The sequence below is a fragment of the Zophobas morio genome, unplaced genomic scaffold (genome assembly GCF_036711695.1).
Source record: "Zophobas morio isolate AGI-343-1 ecotype UQ-CSIRO unplaced genomic scaffold, CSIRO_AGI_Zmor_V1 ptg000023l, whole genome shotgun sequence".
NCBI classification, from domain to species: Eukaryota; Metazoa; Arthropoda; class Insecta; order Coleoptera; family Tenebrionidae; genus Zophobas; species Zophobas morio.
The window spans coordinates 8,332,496-8,347,788 of record NW_026972128.1 but is presented as its reverse complement, the minus strand read 5'-3'; the positions used below and the strand labels follow the sequence as shown (position 1 = coordinate 8,347,788).

The following is a 15,293-nucleotide window of genomic DNA, read 5'->3' as shown; positions in this document are numbered from 1 at the left end:
TCTTACAAACTTGGAGATTGTGGTCCGATCTCTTCCAATCTTTCATCCTATTTCCGCAAAAGTCAAACCTTGGTCATAGTATGCCTCAATCTGTCCTTTTTCACGTTCTGTTAAATAGTTTTCTTTGCCCATGGCGAAAGACAATTATTGTAGCTCAGCCAATTATATTTCGACACTTTATCAGTTCTGACAAACAATTGCATATCGTGCATATCATACAAATAAACAACAATTACGCATACTACGTTTTTCTAATTGATTTTTATACAAAAAGTGATGCGTGATAATTTTTTGTCTCAAAATTTCTTGACACAATTGAGTTTTCACAGATCAGAAATTATTTGATGCAAAAATATCACTGAAAAAAGCATTTTTGTATACTAAATTAACTTCTACTGGGTTTATTATTTAGTCAAAGGTCTAGATAATAAAAAATTCTTAAAAAATTGCACCGTGATAATTTTTTGTCTCGTACCTTACGAGGAAGAAAAAAAAACATATTAAGATTATGCAGCCAAAATACCACGTGAAAAAGAACCCGAGAAGGTAGTAGTCACTAATAAATCCTACTTAAGAAGTAAAAATTATTTTTATTTAATTCTGCACCCATTTTGGTTTTGAAATTGTATTTCTAGTGGCGTCTTGAGTTTTTTCGGCGTGAAATAATTCAAAATTTTTTTCAACCATAACAAAAAAACTTAAGTACGAGCTGGCACAAGTTGTACTATTAATTGCATTCCAGGGGCTAGACGTTGTGTTTACAGTTGAGGAAATAAACTACGTTTCGATATATATTCGTTTTTATTTTAATATCAGTCACATAAATTACAATAGTAAGTAGCTACCTACTACTACAGTAAAAAAGATTCGTAAAATATGTTACATTAACAATTTGTAAGGCAAGTGAAATTGAAACATGCCTGCAATTAGCCAATTAATTAATAATCACACATCACATTGTTACGTACGTTACTTAAACAAAAAAAATAATAACAATAATTTCATCTAAGGTACTCCCCCGAACTTAATATCAATGCATATTTTTTAACTGAAACTAAAACGCGGTTAAAAAATATTGCTGTAACACAGAGATTAATATGTCTCCTCCATGTTCGTCATATCGCCTTAAAGCATTTTAGCAGATTACGTAATTACATTTAGTACTAATGTATAAAATTTAAATATATCTGACATTTTTATGTACAATAATACAAAATGTAAAAATCGATTTGTTTAATAAATACAATAAAACTTTTTACAAACAATATGTACAAGGTAAAAATTGGCATCGCCATTTTATTTAAATATTCACTGATTGTACTCGTTTAGCTCGCATTAATTGAATATTTAAATAAAATCGTCGGTACGGTGATCTACGTTACCGAATTTGGCAACACGGGATCTTCAGAAGGCCAATTGAGATCACCGGGTTTGTGATATTTAGTGGGCAAATTGAGTATGTTTTCGATGAAGTCCGTTTTCAGTCTAAACTACATCAAATTGGGCTTGCCCACTAGAAATCAAGGCAAGAATACTGAATTGTGGACAGTTTCCTCTGAAAAAGTCAGGTTAAAATATCACATATAATTCAACTAAATAAAATAAAATCGGACTCCTACAAAGGAACTATTTTGAGCCGTTGTTTTCTATAAAAAGAAAATTGCTTATAAAATGGCCGTAGAAAAATCACTTATTCTAAAATTTATATGGCTTGTAAAAGTAGGCCCAGCCAATTTCTGCCGTTCGGCAAGTATATTACGAGTATATGAGATCTTTTGATAACTAAAAATTACGCCTAACATAATAGTACCACTCACGATTTGAATTAGTGCCTCACGTATAAATAAAATTACATTCGCAATTCGTAACCTGAACACCTCAGTTGTATAAATTAACACTAGAATTCCATATTTTAAGTCACTTGAATAAATAAATAATATCGAGCTGCCTACATGTCTTTTCTACTATCACCTTAACATTCAAATTGATTTGCAGTGATTGTGCTAAGCGTGAGCATGAGTCCCTCTAAATTTGCCATTTCCTGATTGAGCTCCTCGGTTGAATGTGAAGGTTGCAGTCTTTGTACTTCTTCGACAGTGTGAGGGGGCGGATGCGAAGGATTTATCCTAGAGGGCGGTGTACTCGTCAAAGTACTGGAACTACTTGTAGGGGGTTTTTTGAATGGTGATGAATTAGGCCGCACTGTAATCAACTCGTCAGTTCTACCAACACGGCCACACGAATACCAACCTATGTGTTTCGGTTGAGGGGTACCAGGCGCTGATATCGGCGGTGGTGCCGGTACCGTGAAGCTTTTAAGGGGGTGTCCTTGTGTTTGGAGGCGCTTCACCCCTTGGGATTCCGCTAAAACCCCTAAACCGGGGGCGTAGGTGGGGCCAGCGGTGACATGGGCCGCCACAGGCTGTTGACTAATTTGTGGGTTATTAAATGGTGGATAGGAATGACGAGAAAAATTACCTAATGTTTGATTCCACCCAACCAGGGGGATGTAAGGCATAAGGACTTTCTGAAGGCGCATTTGATAGCGATGAATCTACTGTTACGTGAGCTCTGGGCAAGTTGTACTGAGTACGGGGATATGAAGGTCTACTTGAAGGCGTAGAGTCCGAACTTGATTGACTCAGGGAGGTTGTGTTTATTGGAGTTGCTATGGCTGCAATGTAGTGTACTTAATAAAAGGACTCGGCGTCTTTTTTAAAATGTGCCCAGACCAAAACTGACATTAAATTCTCTTATCATCGATTAGTTTTTAGGGTATATTACATTTTTAAATGAAAAAAAAAAAAAATAGTCAAAGGTTATTTCGACAGAACTTTTCTCGCCCCTGAAGTGTAGCCCAATAAATCCCGCTTCTTTGAAAAATTATTAAAAAAATTTGCGATTTTTTTTCTGATAATCTCTATAAAGTAAAAACCAGTGGTATAAATATCACTCTCGCAATATTTTTGACTTGAATTTTTCTTTTTTTTTTGTTTGTCAGTTTTTCGCTTTGCAATTTCGCGAGCTTTCAGGTTTATTTTTCAGTTTCGGTTTTTTAACTTTCAAACTTTTTAATTTTTTGTTTTTTCAATTTTATATTTTCAGTTCCTCAATTTTTTTTTTTAAATATATGTACCTATGTAATAATAATTATACCAAAATTTTCACTTTTTCAATTTTACGATTTTAGAATTTTTCTATTTTTCAGTTATTAGACTTTAAAACTTTTTCATTTAATCAATTTTTCAAGGTTACAATTTTTAGGCTTTACAATCTTGTCAATTTTTGGAATTTCCAATTTTTCGATAATTTTTTTTCGATTTTTAAGTTTCTCGATTTTTAGTTTTTCAATAATCCGATTTTTCGTTCCTTCAGTTTTTCGATTTCCACGTTTTCGATTCTGTAATTTTCCGTTTTTTCAATGTTTCGATTTTTCAATTTTTTGCTCTTTTTAGGTTTTTCGATTTTTCAACTTTTTTAATAAAGGAAATGGAAAAATTGTAAAACGGAAAAATCAAAAATGAGAAAACGAAAAAGTATAAAATGAAAACTTTAAAGAATCTAAAAACTGAAAATGAAGAACTTCAAACATTGAAAAATTGAAACATTAAAAACTGAGAACGTTAAAAATCGCAAAATTACAAAATCGAAAAAACGAAACATTGTAAAATCGAAACAATGACAATTAAAGAAATCGGATAATTGAGAAATCCAAAAATTGATAAATTGGAAAAAAAATTAAATTGGAAAATCGAGGAATCGAAAAATCAAAGATTGAAAATTTGAAGAATTAAATAAACGAAAAAATAAAAAATCGAAAAAAAAAAACGATGTGAAAAACAAAAAATTGTGATATAAAATCGAGAAAATGAAAAATAAAAAATCGGGAAAACAAAAAATAAAAATTTGAAAAATTGAGGAGACGAAAAATAGCCAAAAACTGAAGAATTGCAAATCGAAAAATTAAAGAAACGAAAAATTGTGAAATCAAAAATTTCATCGATTCATTCATTTCAATTTCAGTTTTCATTTCAAATTTTTCTTAGGTTTTTCAATTTTTCGATGTGATATTCTTCAATTTTTGGATTTTTCAATTTTAGATTTTCAGTTCCTGGATTTTTCAATTTTTTTATTTCTTCAACTTTTCATTTGAAATTTTTTAGGTTGTATGTATTTAATAATAAACAAGATTTTAAATAATTTTCACTTTTTCTATTATACGATTTTAGAATTTTTAATTTTATATTTTTAATTATTTGATTTTAAAACTTTTTCATTTATTCGATTTTTCTATTTTTAATTTTTCAATTACCCGATATTGAGTTTTTCAATTTTTCGATCTTTCGATGTTACAATTTATAGACATTACAATTTTGAACAATTTTTGGGATTTACAAATTTTTAGATTCGATTCGTTTTTCTTCTTTATTCTCATTTTTCGATTTTTTTTTTGATTTTTAAGTTTCTCGATTTTTGGTTTTTCAATGTTCCGATTTTTCTTCAGTTCTTTTCTATTTGCAATTTCTCGATTTTCCACTTTTTCGATTTTGAAATTTTCTGTTTTGTCAGTGTTTAGATTTTTCAACTTTTTTAATAAAAAAGATGGAAAAATTGTAAAATGGAAAAATCAAAAATGAGAAAACCAAAAAATATAAAATGAAAACTTTGAAAAATCTAAAAATTAAAAATTGAGAAACTGAAAAATTGCAATTTGTAATTTTTTTAGGTTTGGTTTGAAATATACATATGTATCTAATAATAATTACATTTTTTTTAATTTCACTTTTTCTATTTTACGATTTTAGAATTTTTACATTTTTCAATTATATTTCATTATAAAATTTTTTCCATTTATTCGATTTCTCAATTTTTCGATTTTTCAATCTTACAATTTTGACAACTTTTGGAATTTCCAATTTTTAGATTCGATTAGTTTTTTCTTTATTCCAATTTTTCGAATAATTTTTCTTTTTTGATGTTTAAGTTTCTCGATTTTTAGTTTTTTAATGTTCCGATTTTTGGTTTTTTCAGTGTTTCGATTTTTCTAATTTTCTAATAAAATAAATGGAAAAATTGAAAAAACAAAAATATAAAATCGAAAAAGTATAAAATAAAAACTTTGAAAAATCTAAAAATTGGAAATCAAGAACCTGAAAAACTGAAAAATCGAACGATTAAAAACCGAGAAACTTAAAAAATCGAAAAACTGCAAAATCGAAAATACGAAACATTGTAAACCCGAAATAGTGAAAATTAGAGAAATTGAATAATTGAGAAATCCAAAAATTGGAAAATCGAGGAATCGAAAAAATAGATGAAATGAAAAAAAGAAAAATTCTGATATAAAAATACAAATCAAGAACTTGAAAAATTGAGGAAACCAAAAATCTAAAAATTAAAAGTAAAAAACTGAAAAATTGCAAATCGAAAAATTGAAGGAAAAATTGAAAAATTTGGAAGTCAAGAAACTGAAAAAATTGAAGTTGCAACAACGAAAAATTATGAAAGTGAAACAGTGAAAAATGAAAAATTGAAAAATTAAAGAAAATGAAAAACAGGAAATTGTAAAATCGAAGAACGAAAAACCAAAAATAATGTCCAAAAACTGATCGAAGGTAAATAAATCAAGATGTTTCTAAAAATTTAACATTTGATTTTGCGAATTTTATTTTTTATGATAACCCTAGTCATCTGGATATGTAATTTTAAAAACTATGAGTGCTTTGACAAACCACAAGTAAAGAGTCATAATATTTTACATATTTCAGGACTTTTGATTAATCATTTACCACGATTACGATAACCTTAAAACGTTTGCAAAATGTTGTTATACAAATTTACGGATTCATACAGCACAAATACAGGAGTATCTTATTTTATAAGAATAAAAACAAATTTACTGTTGTAAATTTTCGAGATGGCGTTGTGAAATTATTAGTGGGGATAATTAGCCAATTTTTGGTTGGCGTTTTATCATCTACATGATATTCCTAATAGACATACAACATTTGACAACAATCGGTCCAGTAGTTTATCGGTCTAATAAAAATCGGACAGAGGGCAGACAGACAGATAGAACAAGTAAACTGAGACACCCGGGATATACTTCAAACTATTTAACATTTTTCCCATATGGTAGGTACCCTCAGATATTTATAACAACGTTACGTGATAAATCACAATCCGGAATCACTCTTTGTCTGAATAATTGAATCTAAACTGACAAACGCGACGTAAATTAATTCATAGGCAGTGTAGATATTTATCAGGAACTTTCATTCATGGATTCATCGCTCTAATTTCGTTACTACTGGTTAGCGTAAAATATTCAAACACACCCAACCCCCAAATTTTTAAACATTTCTTCACACGAACTTCACCAAAAGTCCGTTTTGTTCCAGACACATTTCAAATAATTTTTGCACATCTTTCAACACAAAACATCGATGGCAGAGGTTACGTTAATTTTATCACAACACTATCACCAACGGCTGAAGCAATTCTCTACTTACGTTCTCTTGGAGGCTTGGAGTCCACTGGTAACGTAATAATTGGCTTAGACCTGACCGTGCGTTTGATTTTATCATCAGGGGAAACACCTAAGTGCAGCAAAGCGAAAAGAAGTGCATAAATAAAAGAAAACGCTCATTTTTTAAATATTTGGTTTAATTAAATCTTGAGTTGGCATTTTTATTCAAGCCCGCCAGATGTCGGTTATGAATTTGTAATTAGCAATCATTTAGAAGTGTCATAAAGGGAGAATGGTTAAAAATATTTACGAGAACAGCTGTTACGTACGGGTTTAAGAACGCTATAGTGGCGAGGTTGGAGAATTTATTGTTTAAAGAGGGGGTTGATTTAAATATTAAACAATAAAGGGGGTGTGGGGATGTAACATGCAATGGGATGTGTGACGAATCTTACCCATATAGTTAGGAACATAGGTACGTTGATCCAACGAATTTGTGTGAATGGCGTCGTGGGTGTCATAATCGTTACCACCCATACTTCGTGGCAACGTCATGGCGCCACTACTACTAGCACCGTCATTGTTTGACTGACTTTTCTCGATGGCTTTTAATTCCATCTGATCATGGTGGATCCATAAATCAGGTGGTTTAACATTTTGGGTACCCTTCTGGTAACCCTTTTTACTTCTGTCTGGAGAAGTGGTAGTATCCCTCCTCCGACAACACAGAACTGTTGTCACGACACCTATCGTAGTCACTGCTACTACGCACCCCCCTATTAAGATGTATAGAATGACAGTACCAGAAAAAATTCCTTTCCCATCTGAAAATCAAACAAAACAATTAATAATAGCTCAAATTTGATATTAGACATACAAATAACACGATAAATAAATAAAAAAAATCAAATATTACCTAAATGCTGGCCTGCGCTGGCTGCCAATATACCAACATCTAACGAAAACAAAACACAAATAAATAACAAAAGAAAACAACAAACAAACAAAACAATATAACAAACAAACAAACAACACTTACTTGGGCCTGTCGTAAATATTACGACATTGGAAAAGGGTCCGTAACCTTTGCTATTTCGTGCTTGAACTTTGAAATAATACTCCGTCGAGGGTTTAAGGTCACGTAACACGGCTGAATGCTTGTCACCTTTTGTCGCTTGCGGTAACCACTCCCGATCGCTTTTTGTTTTATTATCAGTGTATAATATCACATAACCTGAAACAAAAACGTCCAGCACGAACGAACGCATTAAACGATAAGTCCGCACCTGTAATTCTACCGGTTGTGGTTTTCGGCGGCTGCCAGGTCAATTCGATGAACTGTGGCTCGTCTTCTTTTAAATGCACATCGAGATCTCGAGGGGCGGCATTCGGTGCCAGTTCCCACGTGGCGTTCTGGACGACCATGCTCCAGGGACTTTCGTTTCGGCCTAATGTTTAATATTTTGATTAAGTGTTCGCACTACTACTCTGAACAAACCTTTGATGAGTTTTACCGCGAATTCGTACATCGTGTTTGGTTTTAGGTCGTCGATCATCGTGTTTAAGTCGGTGCAGTTTCTGTGGCGGGTTTTCATTGTTTTTTCGTCGGTGTACTTAACGACGTAGTAGCGGTTATCCCTCACGTACTGAAAATAAAAGTGTCGTTTGTGAGTATTGACAGGCTTTTTTTGTAGAAAGTGCCAAGGTTAAAAATAACTAACATAAATTAAACTGCCAGAACAACCGAAAAACTAAAACATCGAAATATTGATATATCGAAAAATCAAAAAATAAATAAATAAATAAATAAATAAAAATCGAAAAACAGAGCAGTCGAAAAATTGTATGATATATTTTACAATAGTTTATATTTTAAATATTTTTACTAATTATACCTAAATTCCTTTATGAACTCAACTGTTCGTTGGATAATAAAGTTTATTATTATTATTAAATCGAAATTTTGGAAAATCAAAAATTGAAATACATATTAAAAAAATTAAAAACGTGAAATCGAAAAACTGAAAATTCGGAAAATTGATAAATCCCAAAACTGAAATGTCGAAAAATTGGAAAACCAAGAAATCAGGATTGAAAAACTGAAATATCGAGAAATCGAAAAATTTTAAATTGAAAAGTTTAACATTAACAAAACCAAAAAATCGAAACATCTAAACGAAATCTCTATAAATTGAGAAATCGAAAAATTAAAAAATCTGAAATACAAAAAATCGAAAAAGTGAAAAATCAAAATATGGAAAAATGGAAAAATTGCAAAACTGACACATTAAAAACTTGAGAAATCGAAGTCGAAAAATAAAAAAATCGATTAATCGAGAAAATGAAAAATCGAAAATTTACAAATGCCAAAAATTGAAGAATTGAAAATCTAAAAATGAGAAGTCGAAAAATTAAAGGCGAGAAATCAATCCAAACAACTACAAAAAAGTGAAAAATGTAAAATTTAAAAATTCGAAAAATTGAAAAATCTAAAATATAAAAAATTGAGAAATTTTGAAGAATAAAAAATCAAAAAATCCGAAAATTGCAATATTGAAAATTCCCAAAACTGAAACATCGAGAACTTAAAAAACCGAAAAATTGAGAGTGGAGAAATCGAAAAGTCAAAAAATTAAAAAATCGATTAATTGAGAAATTGAGAAATCGAATATTTAGAAATGTAAACAGTAGAAAAACTGAAAAATCAGATATTTTAAAAATCGAAGAATTGAAACACCGAAAAATCTAAAAGCTAGCTAGAAGTTGCAAAATCGAAAGATCGAGAAATCGAAAAATCAAAAAAGTCGAAAATCTAAAATTTAAAAATTCAAAAATTGAAAAAATCGATATGTAAAATATAGAAAAAATAAAGAATCGAAAAATCTAAAATATAAATAATCCAAAAATTTTGCTGAATCGACGAAGTAAAAAATTAACAAATCCAAAAATCCGAAAATTCAAAAATCCTAGAATTGAAAAATCCCAAAACTGAAACATCGAGAAATCGAAAAATTGAAAACTCAAGAAATCGGAGTGGAAAAATTGAAAAGTCAAAAAATTCAAAACCAAAAAATCTAAAAGCTTGAAGTTGCAAAATCGAAAATTGAAATATCAAAAAAGTGAAAAATCTAATCTACAAACATTCTAAAAATTGAAAAAATCGATGCACAGAAAAATGAAGAATCGAAAAACTGAAAAATCTGAAATTTAAAAAAAAACTTTGAAAAATTAAAAAAGTAGAAAATCAAAAAATCGAAAAATTGAAAAATCCAAGAATTGAATGAAGATCCCAAAACTCAGACACTGAAAACGTGAGTAATCGAAATATTAAAAAGCGAGAAATTGAGAAGTCGAAAATTTTGAAATGAAAACGTATAAAAATTGAAAAATCAAAAATTTTAAAAATCGAAAAATTGAAAAACCGAAAAATCTAAAAGCTAGCTAGAAGTTACAAAATCGAAAGATCGAGAAATCGAAACATTGAAAAAAGTCGAAAATCTAAAATTTAAAAATTTGAAAAATTAAAAAATCCAAAGTGTAAAATATACAAAAAATGAAGAATCAAAAAATTGAAAAATCCAGAAATCAAAAATTCGAAAAATAGAAAAATCTAAAACATAAAAAATCCAAAAATTTTGGTGAATCAACGAAGTAAAAAATTTAAAAATCCAAAAATCGGAAAATTCAAAAATCCCAAAATTAGAGAATTAAGAAATCGGAGTGGAGAAATCGGAAAGTAAAAAATAAAAAATAGATTAATTGAGAAATTTAAAATTTTGAAATATAAACAGTAGAAAAGTTGAAAAATAACAAAAATTCAAAACATCAAAAAAATTGAAAATCTAAAATTTAAAAATACGAAAATTCGAAAAAATCGATGCACAGAAAAATAGAAAAAATGAAGAATCAAAAAATTGAAAAATCTGGAATTAAAAAAATGAAAAATCAAAAAAATAGAAAATCAAAAAATCGAAAAACTGAAAAATCCAAGATCCAAAAGATCCTAAAACTGGGACATCAAAAACGTGAGTAATCGAAATATGCATTAAAAATCGAGAAATTGATAAGTCGAAAATTTAGAAATGTAAAAAGTAGATAAATAGAAAAATCAAAAATTTAAAAATAGAGAAATTGAAAAACCGAAAAATCTAAAAGCTGGAAGTCGAAAAATCGAAAGATGGAGAAATCAATCGAAAGAACATCAAAGAAGTGAAAAATCTAAAATTTAAATTTCGAAAAATTGAAAAAATGGAAGATGTAAAAAATCGAAAAATCGAGACCTCAAAATCAAAAAGTCGAAAAATTCAAAAACCGAAACATGGAGAACTTGAAAAATCGAAAAATTGAAAAACCAACAAATCGGAAAGTTGAGAACTCGAAACGTCGAAAAATCAAAAGATTCATAAATCGAGAAATTGAGAAATCGAAAATTTTTAAATGGAAAAAGTAGAAAAATTGAAAAATCAAAAATTTTAAAATCGAAAAATTGAAAAACCGGAAAATCTAAAAGGAGTTGCAAAATCGAGAGATCGAGAAATCGAAAAGTTGAAAAATTGGAAAATCTAAAATTTATAAATTCGAAAAATTGAACAATCTGAAATTTAAAGAAATCGAAAAATTTTTGAAAAATCAAAAAAGTAAAAAAAACAAAAAATCGAAAAGTTGAAAAGTTCAAAATTTGAAGATCCCAAAACTGATGCATCGAAACTTGAGTAATCGAAATATTGAAAAATCGATTAATCCGAGAAATTGAGAAAACGAAAATTTAAAAATGCCAAAAACTGAAATACAGCAAAATTGAAAAGTCAAAAAACTGAAATTAAAGAATCGCCAAATTGAAAATCTAGCAAACTGAAATATCGAAAAATTGGAAAGTCCAAAAATGGTGAAATCGAAAAATTCAAAAATCGATTATAGAGAAATTGGGAAACCGGAAGTTTAGAAATGACACAAATTGAAATATCAAAAAGTTTAAAAATCGAAAAATTGACCAAAAAATCTAAATGGGAAGTCGAAAAATTAAAAGATCTAAAACTCAAACGCAACATCAAAAAAGTGAAAAATCCAAAATTAAAAAATTCGGAAATTGAAAAAATCGACGAACTGAAAATTCGAGAAATTTAAATATTTGAAAATAAAATATCAAAAAAAAAAATTAAGAATCGAAATATGTATTAAAAAGTGTGAAATTAATTTTGTGAACGGATAAGTTTTGATTGACTATTTTCTCTCCCTTCTGATAACCATAAAACGTTCAAAAGATTCCAAAACATTCGATTTTCAAATTTCATACTTAAATTGTATAATGTTGTTAACTTGTTATACAATTTTGAGTTGTTTTCTAAAAATGTGGATGCCGAGTAAAAACTCAACACGGATTTATAAACCACAAGTGGATGAGTACGTTATTAATTTACTATTGTAAAATTTGGAGTTGTAGTCATTCCATTATTATTGGTGGGGATCAGCAGACAAATTATGGTTAGCGTTTTATACCATCTATATGATATTCCTAACATACATACCAAATTTGACAACAATCGCTCCGGTAATGTCGGATATTATCTATCTAAAAATCGACGAAGACGAAAATGGGAGACCACTTTTTTCGCACTCTAGGGGTCATGAAACGTCGAGAAAACATGAAAGAAGTAATTCGCTCGATTGACGCGATTATAACTAGCTTACGCTCAGAATGTAATACAATAAAAATTTATGTGCTTCTACAAGTGTTGCATATTGTAGCAGTAAGACGTTCCAGATATTTTTCCCTTTCTTTACAAGGCAGAAACTTTAAAAATCTTCGCTATACATTTTCACTGAAGTTAATACACGTAATCAGAAAATTTGTTATGACAAGATATCACCGTTGTCACATCATTTATAAAAAAATAAGAACAGTAGAGGGTCTAGAAATCCCTGATGAAATTCGACCAGCTAACCCTCTAATTCAGCTTTAAACCTACACCTGTTACGATTCACAATGGCTCAACACGCGTAACTTCACGGGACAGACAGGTTTACGCTGAAAAAAACTGAGACCCTCTATTTATAAAGGGTTTTGTGTACACCATTTTCTGACCCGGAATATTAATTAATAACAACTATAAAAATAAACACAACTCACCTGACTTTTACTCAAGGTAGTATCAGTCCAGTATAAAACCACCGAAGTCGCACTCAAGATCTGTGCCTTCAATCCGATTGGTGGTATTAAAGGTGGGGACGGTTCCGGTGGAGGTTCGTCCTGGGTTCGCACAGTCGTGTACACAGGTCGCCCCGTTCCCATTTCATTCCTAGCCCTCAAACTCAACACATACTCGGAATTAGCTTCCAACCTTTCGATAAGATGATTCCGCGCTTTTTCGTCCAATTCCTGCTCGTACATGTCTGGAATACCCTTCCCCCACCCCAAAACATAATTTCTGACTCTTATATTCTGGTTAACTGGCGGTGTCCACATCACGAAAAGTTTATCCGACGCCGGTCGCACTAAAAGAAGCTTCGTAAAACTTGAGAGATTTTATTAATTAATCCTACCTCTTAAAGGACCTGGTTCGTCTGGTACCCTACTTTCATCTAAGTCATTTTTGTAAGTTTCCACACTAATCCAGTCGGTGGGAGGGCTAGTACCATTGGTGTTAATCGCCCACAGTTTGATTTGGTATTCGGAATCTCGTTCCAAATCCTTCATTACATACCACCTTTCATTAGCAGGGGTTGTTATCGTCTGCCCCTTTTTACCCTGTTTTCTGTATCGTAATTTATAGCCCGTAATGACGCCATTTTGGGACTCCCTCGGTGGTGGCTCCCAGCGGACAATTACGCTCTAAAACAACCCGTAAGTAGGTAATGTCTCTTTACTGTTTATATAACATTACCGTGCTCGAGGGTTCTAATGTTACGTTAGATGGTGATTCGGAAGGCGCCATGCTAAAAGTGCGTATAATCTTTTCTTCGGTGGCAGCCCCGGCACCGTTTTCGTTTACGGCAACTATCCAAATACTGTACTCAGTAAAAACGGACAAACGTCCGAGGAAAAACTTTAACTCTGTTGTGTCGATGTTATGCTCCACAGATGAGCTCGTCTTAAAGATTTTTGTTATTATTATTATTATTATTATTATGGGTAAGTGCACACTATACCTCCATATAGTAAATAATATAGCGATGGATAATCCCATTAGGAACTTCTGGAGGTCGCCAACTCAGGTGTATATTTGTCGGGCTGGTTGCATAAGCGTCGAAATGTGTGGGAGCACTGGCGACATGCTCTTCAGCTTGAGTAGTCACAGTTAAACTTTCCGAGGAAACCCCAGTACCGTTCGCGTTAATGGCCGCTACACGGAAGTGGTAGACTCGATTAGGGGTAAGGCCACCTATATTTATGTCTTCTAGACGAGATCGACTTGTGTTTTGGACACGCCACCTAGAAGAAATGGTAAATAAAACAACTAAAATATGAGTGACTTTTTTTTTAAATAAGTATTCTTGTGAGAAATGACAGGAACAATCTGTATCAACTCGTCGCCAAATCTGAAGATGTGCAAAAAATTACTGCACGAAACCGGTCGCACGCATCTGGAACAACAGATTAATCCCACCAATCCTCACAATATAATTTAGGATGGTCAGTAACAAACAGTGCGTTATTAATACGCTTATAATAGTGATAATTTTATGTGAGGTGACATATACACATAAACATGATTTTCCAACAAATTTTCCTAAACAACAAATACTGAGGGGAGAATTTTAATGTAAACACAATTTGAAAGTTCTAAGAAAACAGAGAAATGCTTTTTTGTCTCGAACTTTTCCTCAATAACCTTTCATTAGAAGAGAAGAACGAATTAAAAAAAAACTCCTCTAGTATGTGTATGAGATGTTGACACACTGAACAGGGAACATCATTATTTTAAAAATAAATTACACGGCCTACTAGAGGAGTTTTTTTCCATCATATGGTATGTACTACACGCAACTTTGTTAACATTTTTTTTGTTTGAGATAACTATGTCTATAAATAGTGTTAACAGGACCGATAATATTAATCGAACAAACTTCTTATTAAAAAGAAACGTAAAAAAAGTGACAACTAGATTGTGTATCATTCGAGATGTTTATTTCCGTATTATCAAAAATACTCTTTCAAAATCGCCGACAACAAATCATAGTTTGTTATAATTTTAAAATCTTAGTTGGTAATATTTTGAGGCTAAGATTGACACAAATGTCTTTTGAGTTGATTTGTTAAAAATTAGTACTTCTCAAAATTTGATTAAGTAATTCGTTTTTGCTTGAAATTTCGCTAATCAAATTCCTGACAACGTCATCTACGAAATGTGATACAGATAATCATTTTCTTCTAAAGATCTTGACAAAAGGTCAGTAAACATTTAAACGCATCATTACATGTTGAAGTAAATTATTAAGCCGCAGCCCAAAATTACAAAATGCGGTGCGGAAAACGTTGGGTGTGATTCCAAATTAGCAGCAAACCTGAATGGAAAATAATTCTATTTAAATCTTGTGTTATGGCAGCACTGGCAACTCTGGAGAGGGTTAAACTGCTAATTGCCAACAAGTGGTTTATTTGTGAGTTTAGCACTAGAATCTATTTAGGTTGGCAGCAATTCTGTTCTTTGTAGTATTATCTATCTTTCATCGGAAATTTTCCGAGTCCCTCTATACAGCGTAATTGCGTGTACGCCAACAATTTGCGGTTGATATTGTTATTTAGAATAAAGACCAGGGAGAGTGAAACTGTGTCAACTGGCGAAGGAACCGCAGAATAAGTTTCCTGTGATTTCAAAACCGAAGA

At 31.0% G+C, this 15,293-nt stretch overlaps 1 protein-coding gene across 2 annotated transcripts in view; it reads right to left on the bottom strand.

Annotated features, from left to right (window-relative positions):
* Nucleotides 1–782: 782 nt before the first annotated feature.
* LOC135134604 (neogenin) overlaps nt 783–15,293 on the bottom strand; it is a 96,041-nt gene continuing 81,530 nt past the window's right edge. Inside the window, exons 10-22 of one of the 2 annotated variants that reach the window (XM_064063324.1) lie at nt 13,616–13,898; nt 13,351–13,557; nt 13,010–13,298; nt 12,597–12,961; nt 7,968–8,115; nt 7,756–7,917; nt 7,509–7,703; nt 7,386–7,424; nt 6,925–7,293; nt 6,513–6,599; nt 2,479–2,674; nt 2,251–2,429; nt 783–2,202 (exon numbers count right to left, since the gene is read on the bottom strand). In XM_064063324.1, coding sequence (XP_063919394.1) covers nt 1,973–2,202; nt 2,251–2,429; nt 2,479–2,674; nt 6,513–6,599; nt 6,925–7,293; nt 7,386–7,424; nt 7,509–7,703; nt 7,756–7,917; nt 7,968–8,115; nt 12,597–12,961; nt 13,010–13,298; nt 13,351–13,557; nt 13,616–13,898 — 2,749 coding nt within the window. In that variant the 3' untranslated portion in view covers nt 783–1,972. The remainder of the gene's footprint in view (nt 2,203–2,250; nt 2,430–2,478; nt 2,675–6,512; nt 6,600–6,924; nt 7,294–7,385; nt 7,425–7,508; nt 7,704–7,755; nt 7,918–7,967; nt 8,116–12,596; nt 12,962–13,009; nt 13,299–13,350; nt 13,558–13,615; nt 13,899–15,293) is intronic. The other variant, XM_064063325.1, reaches the window with a different exon arrangement.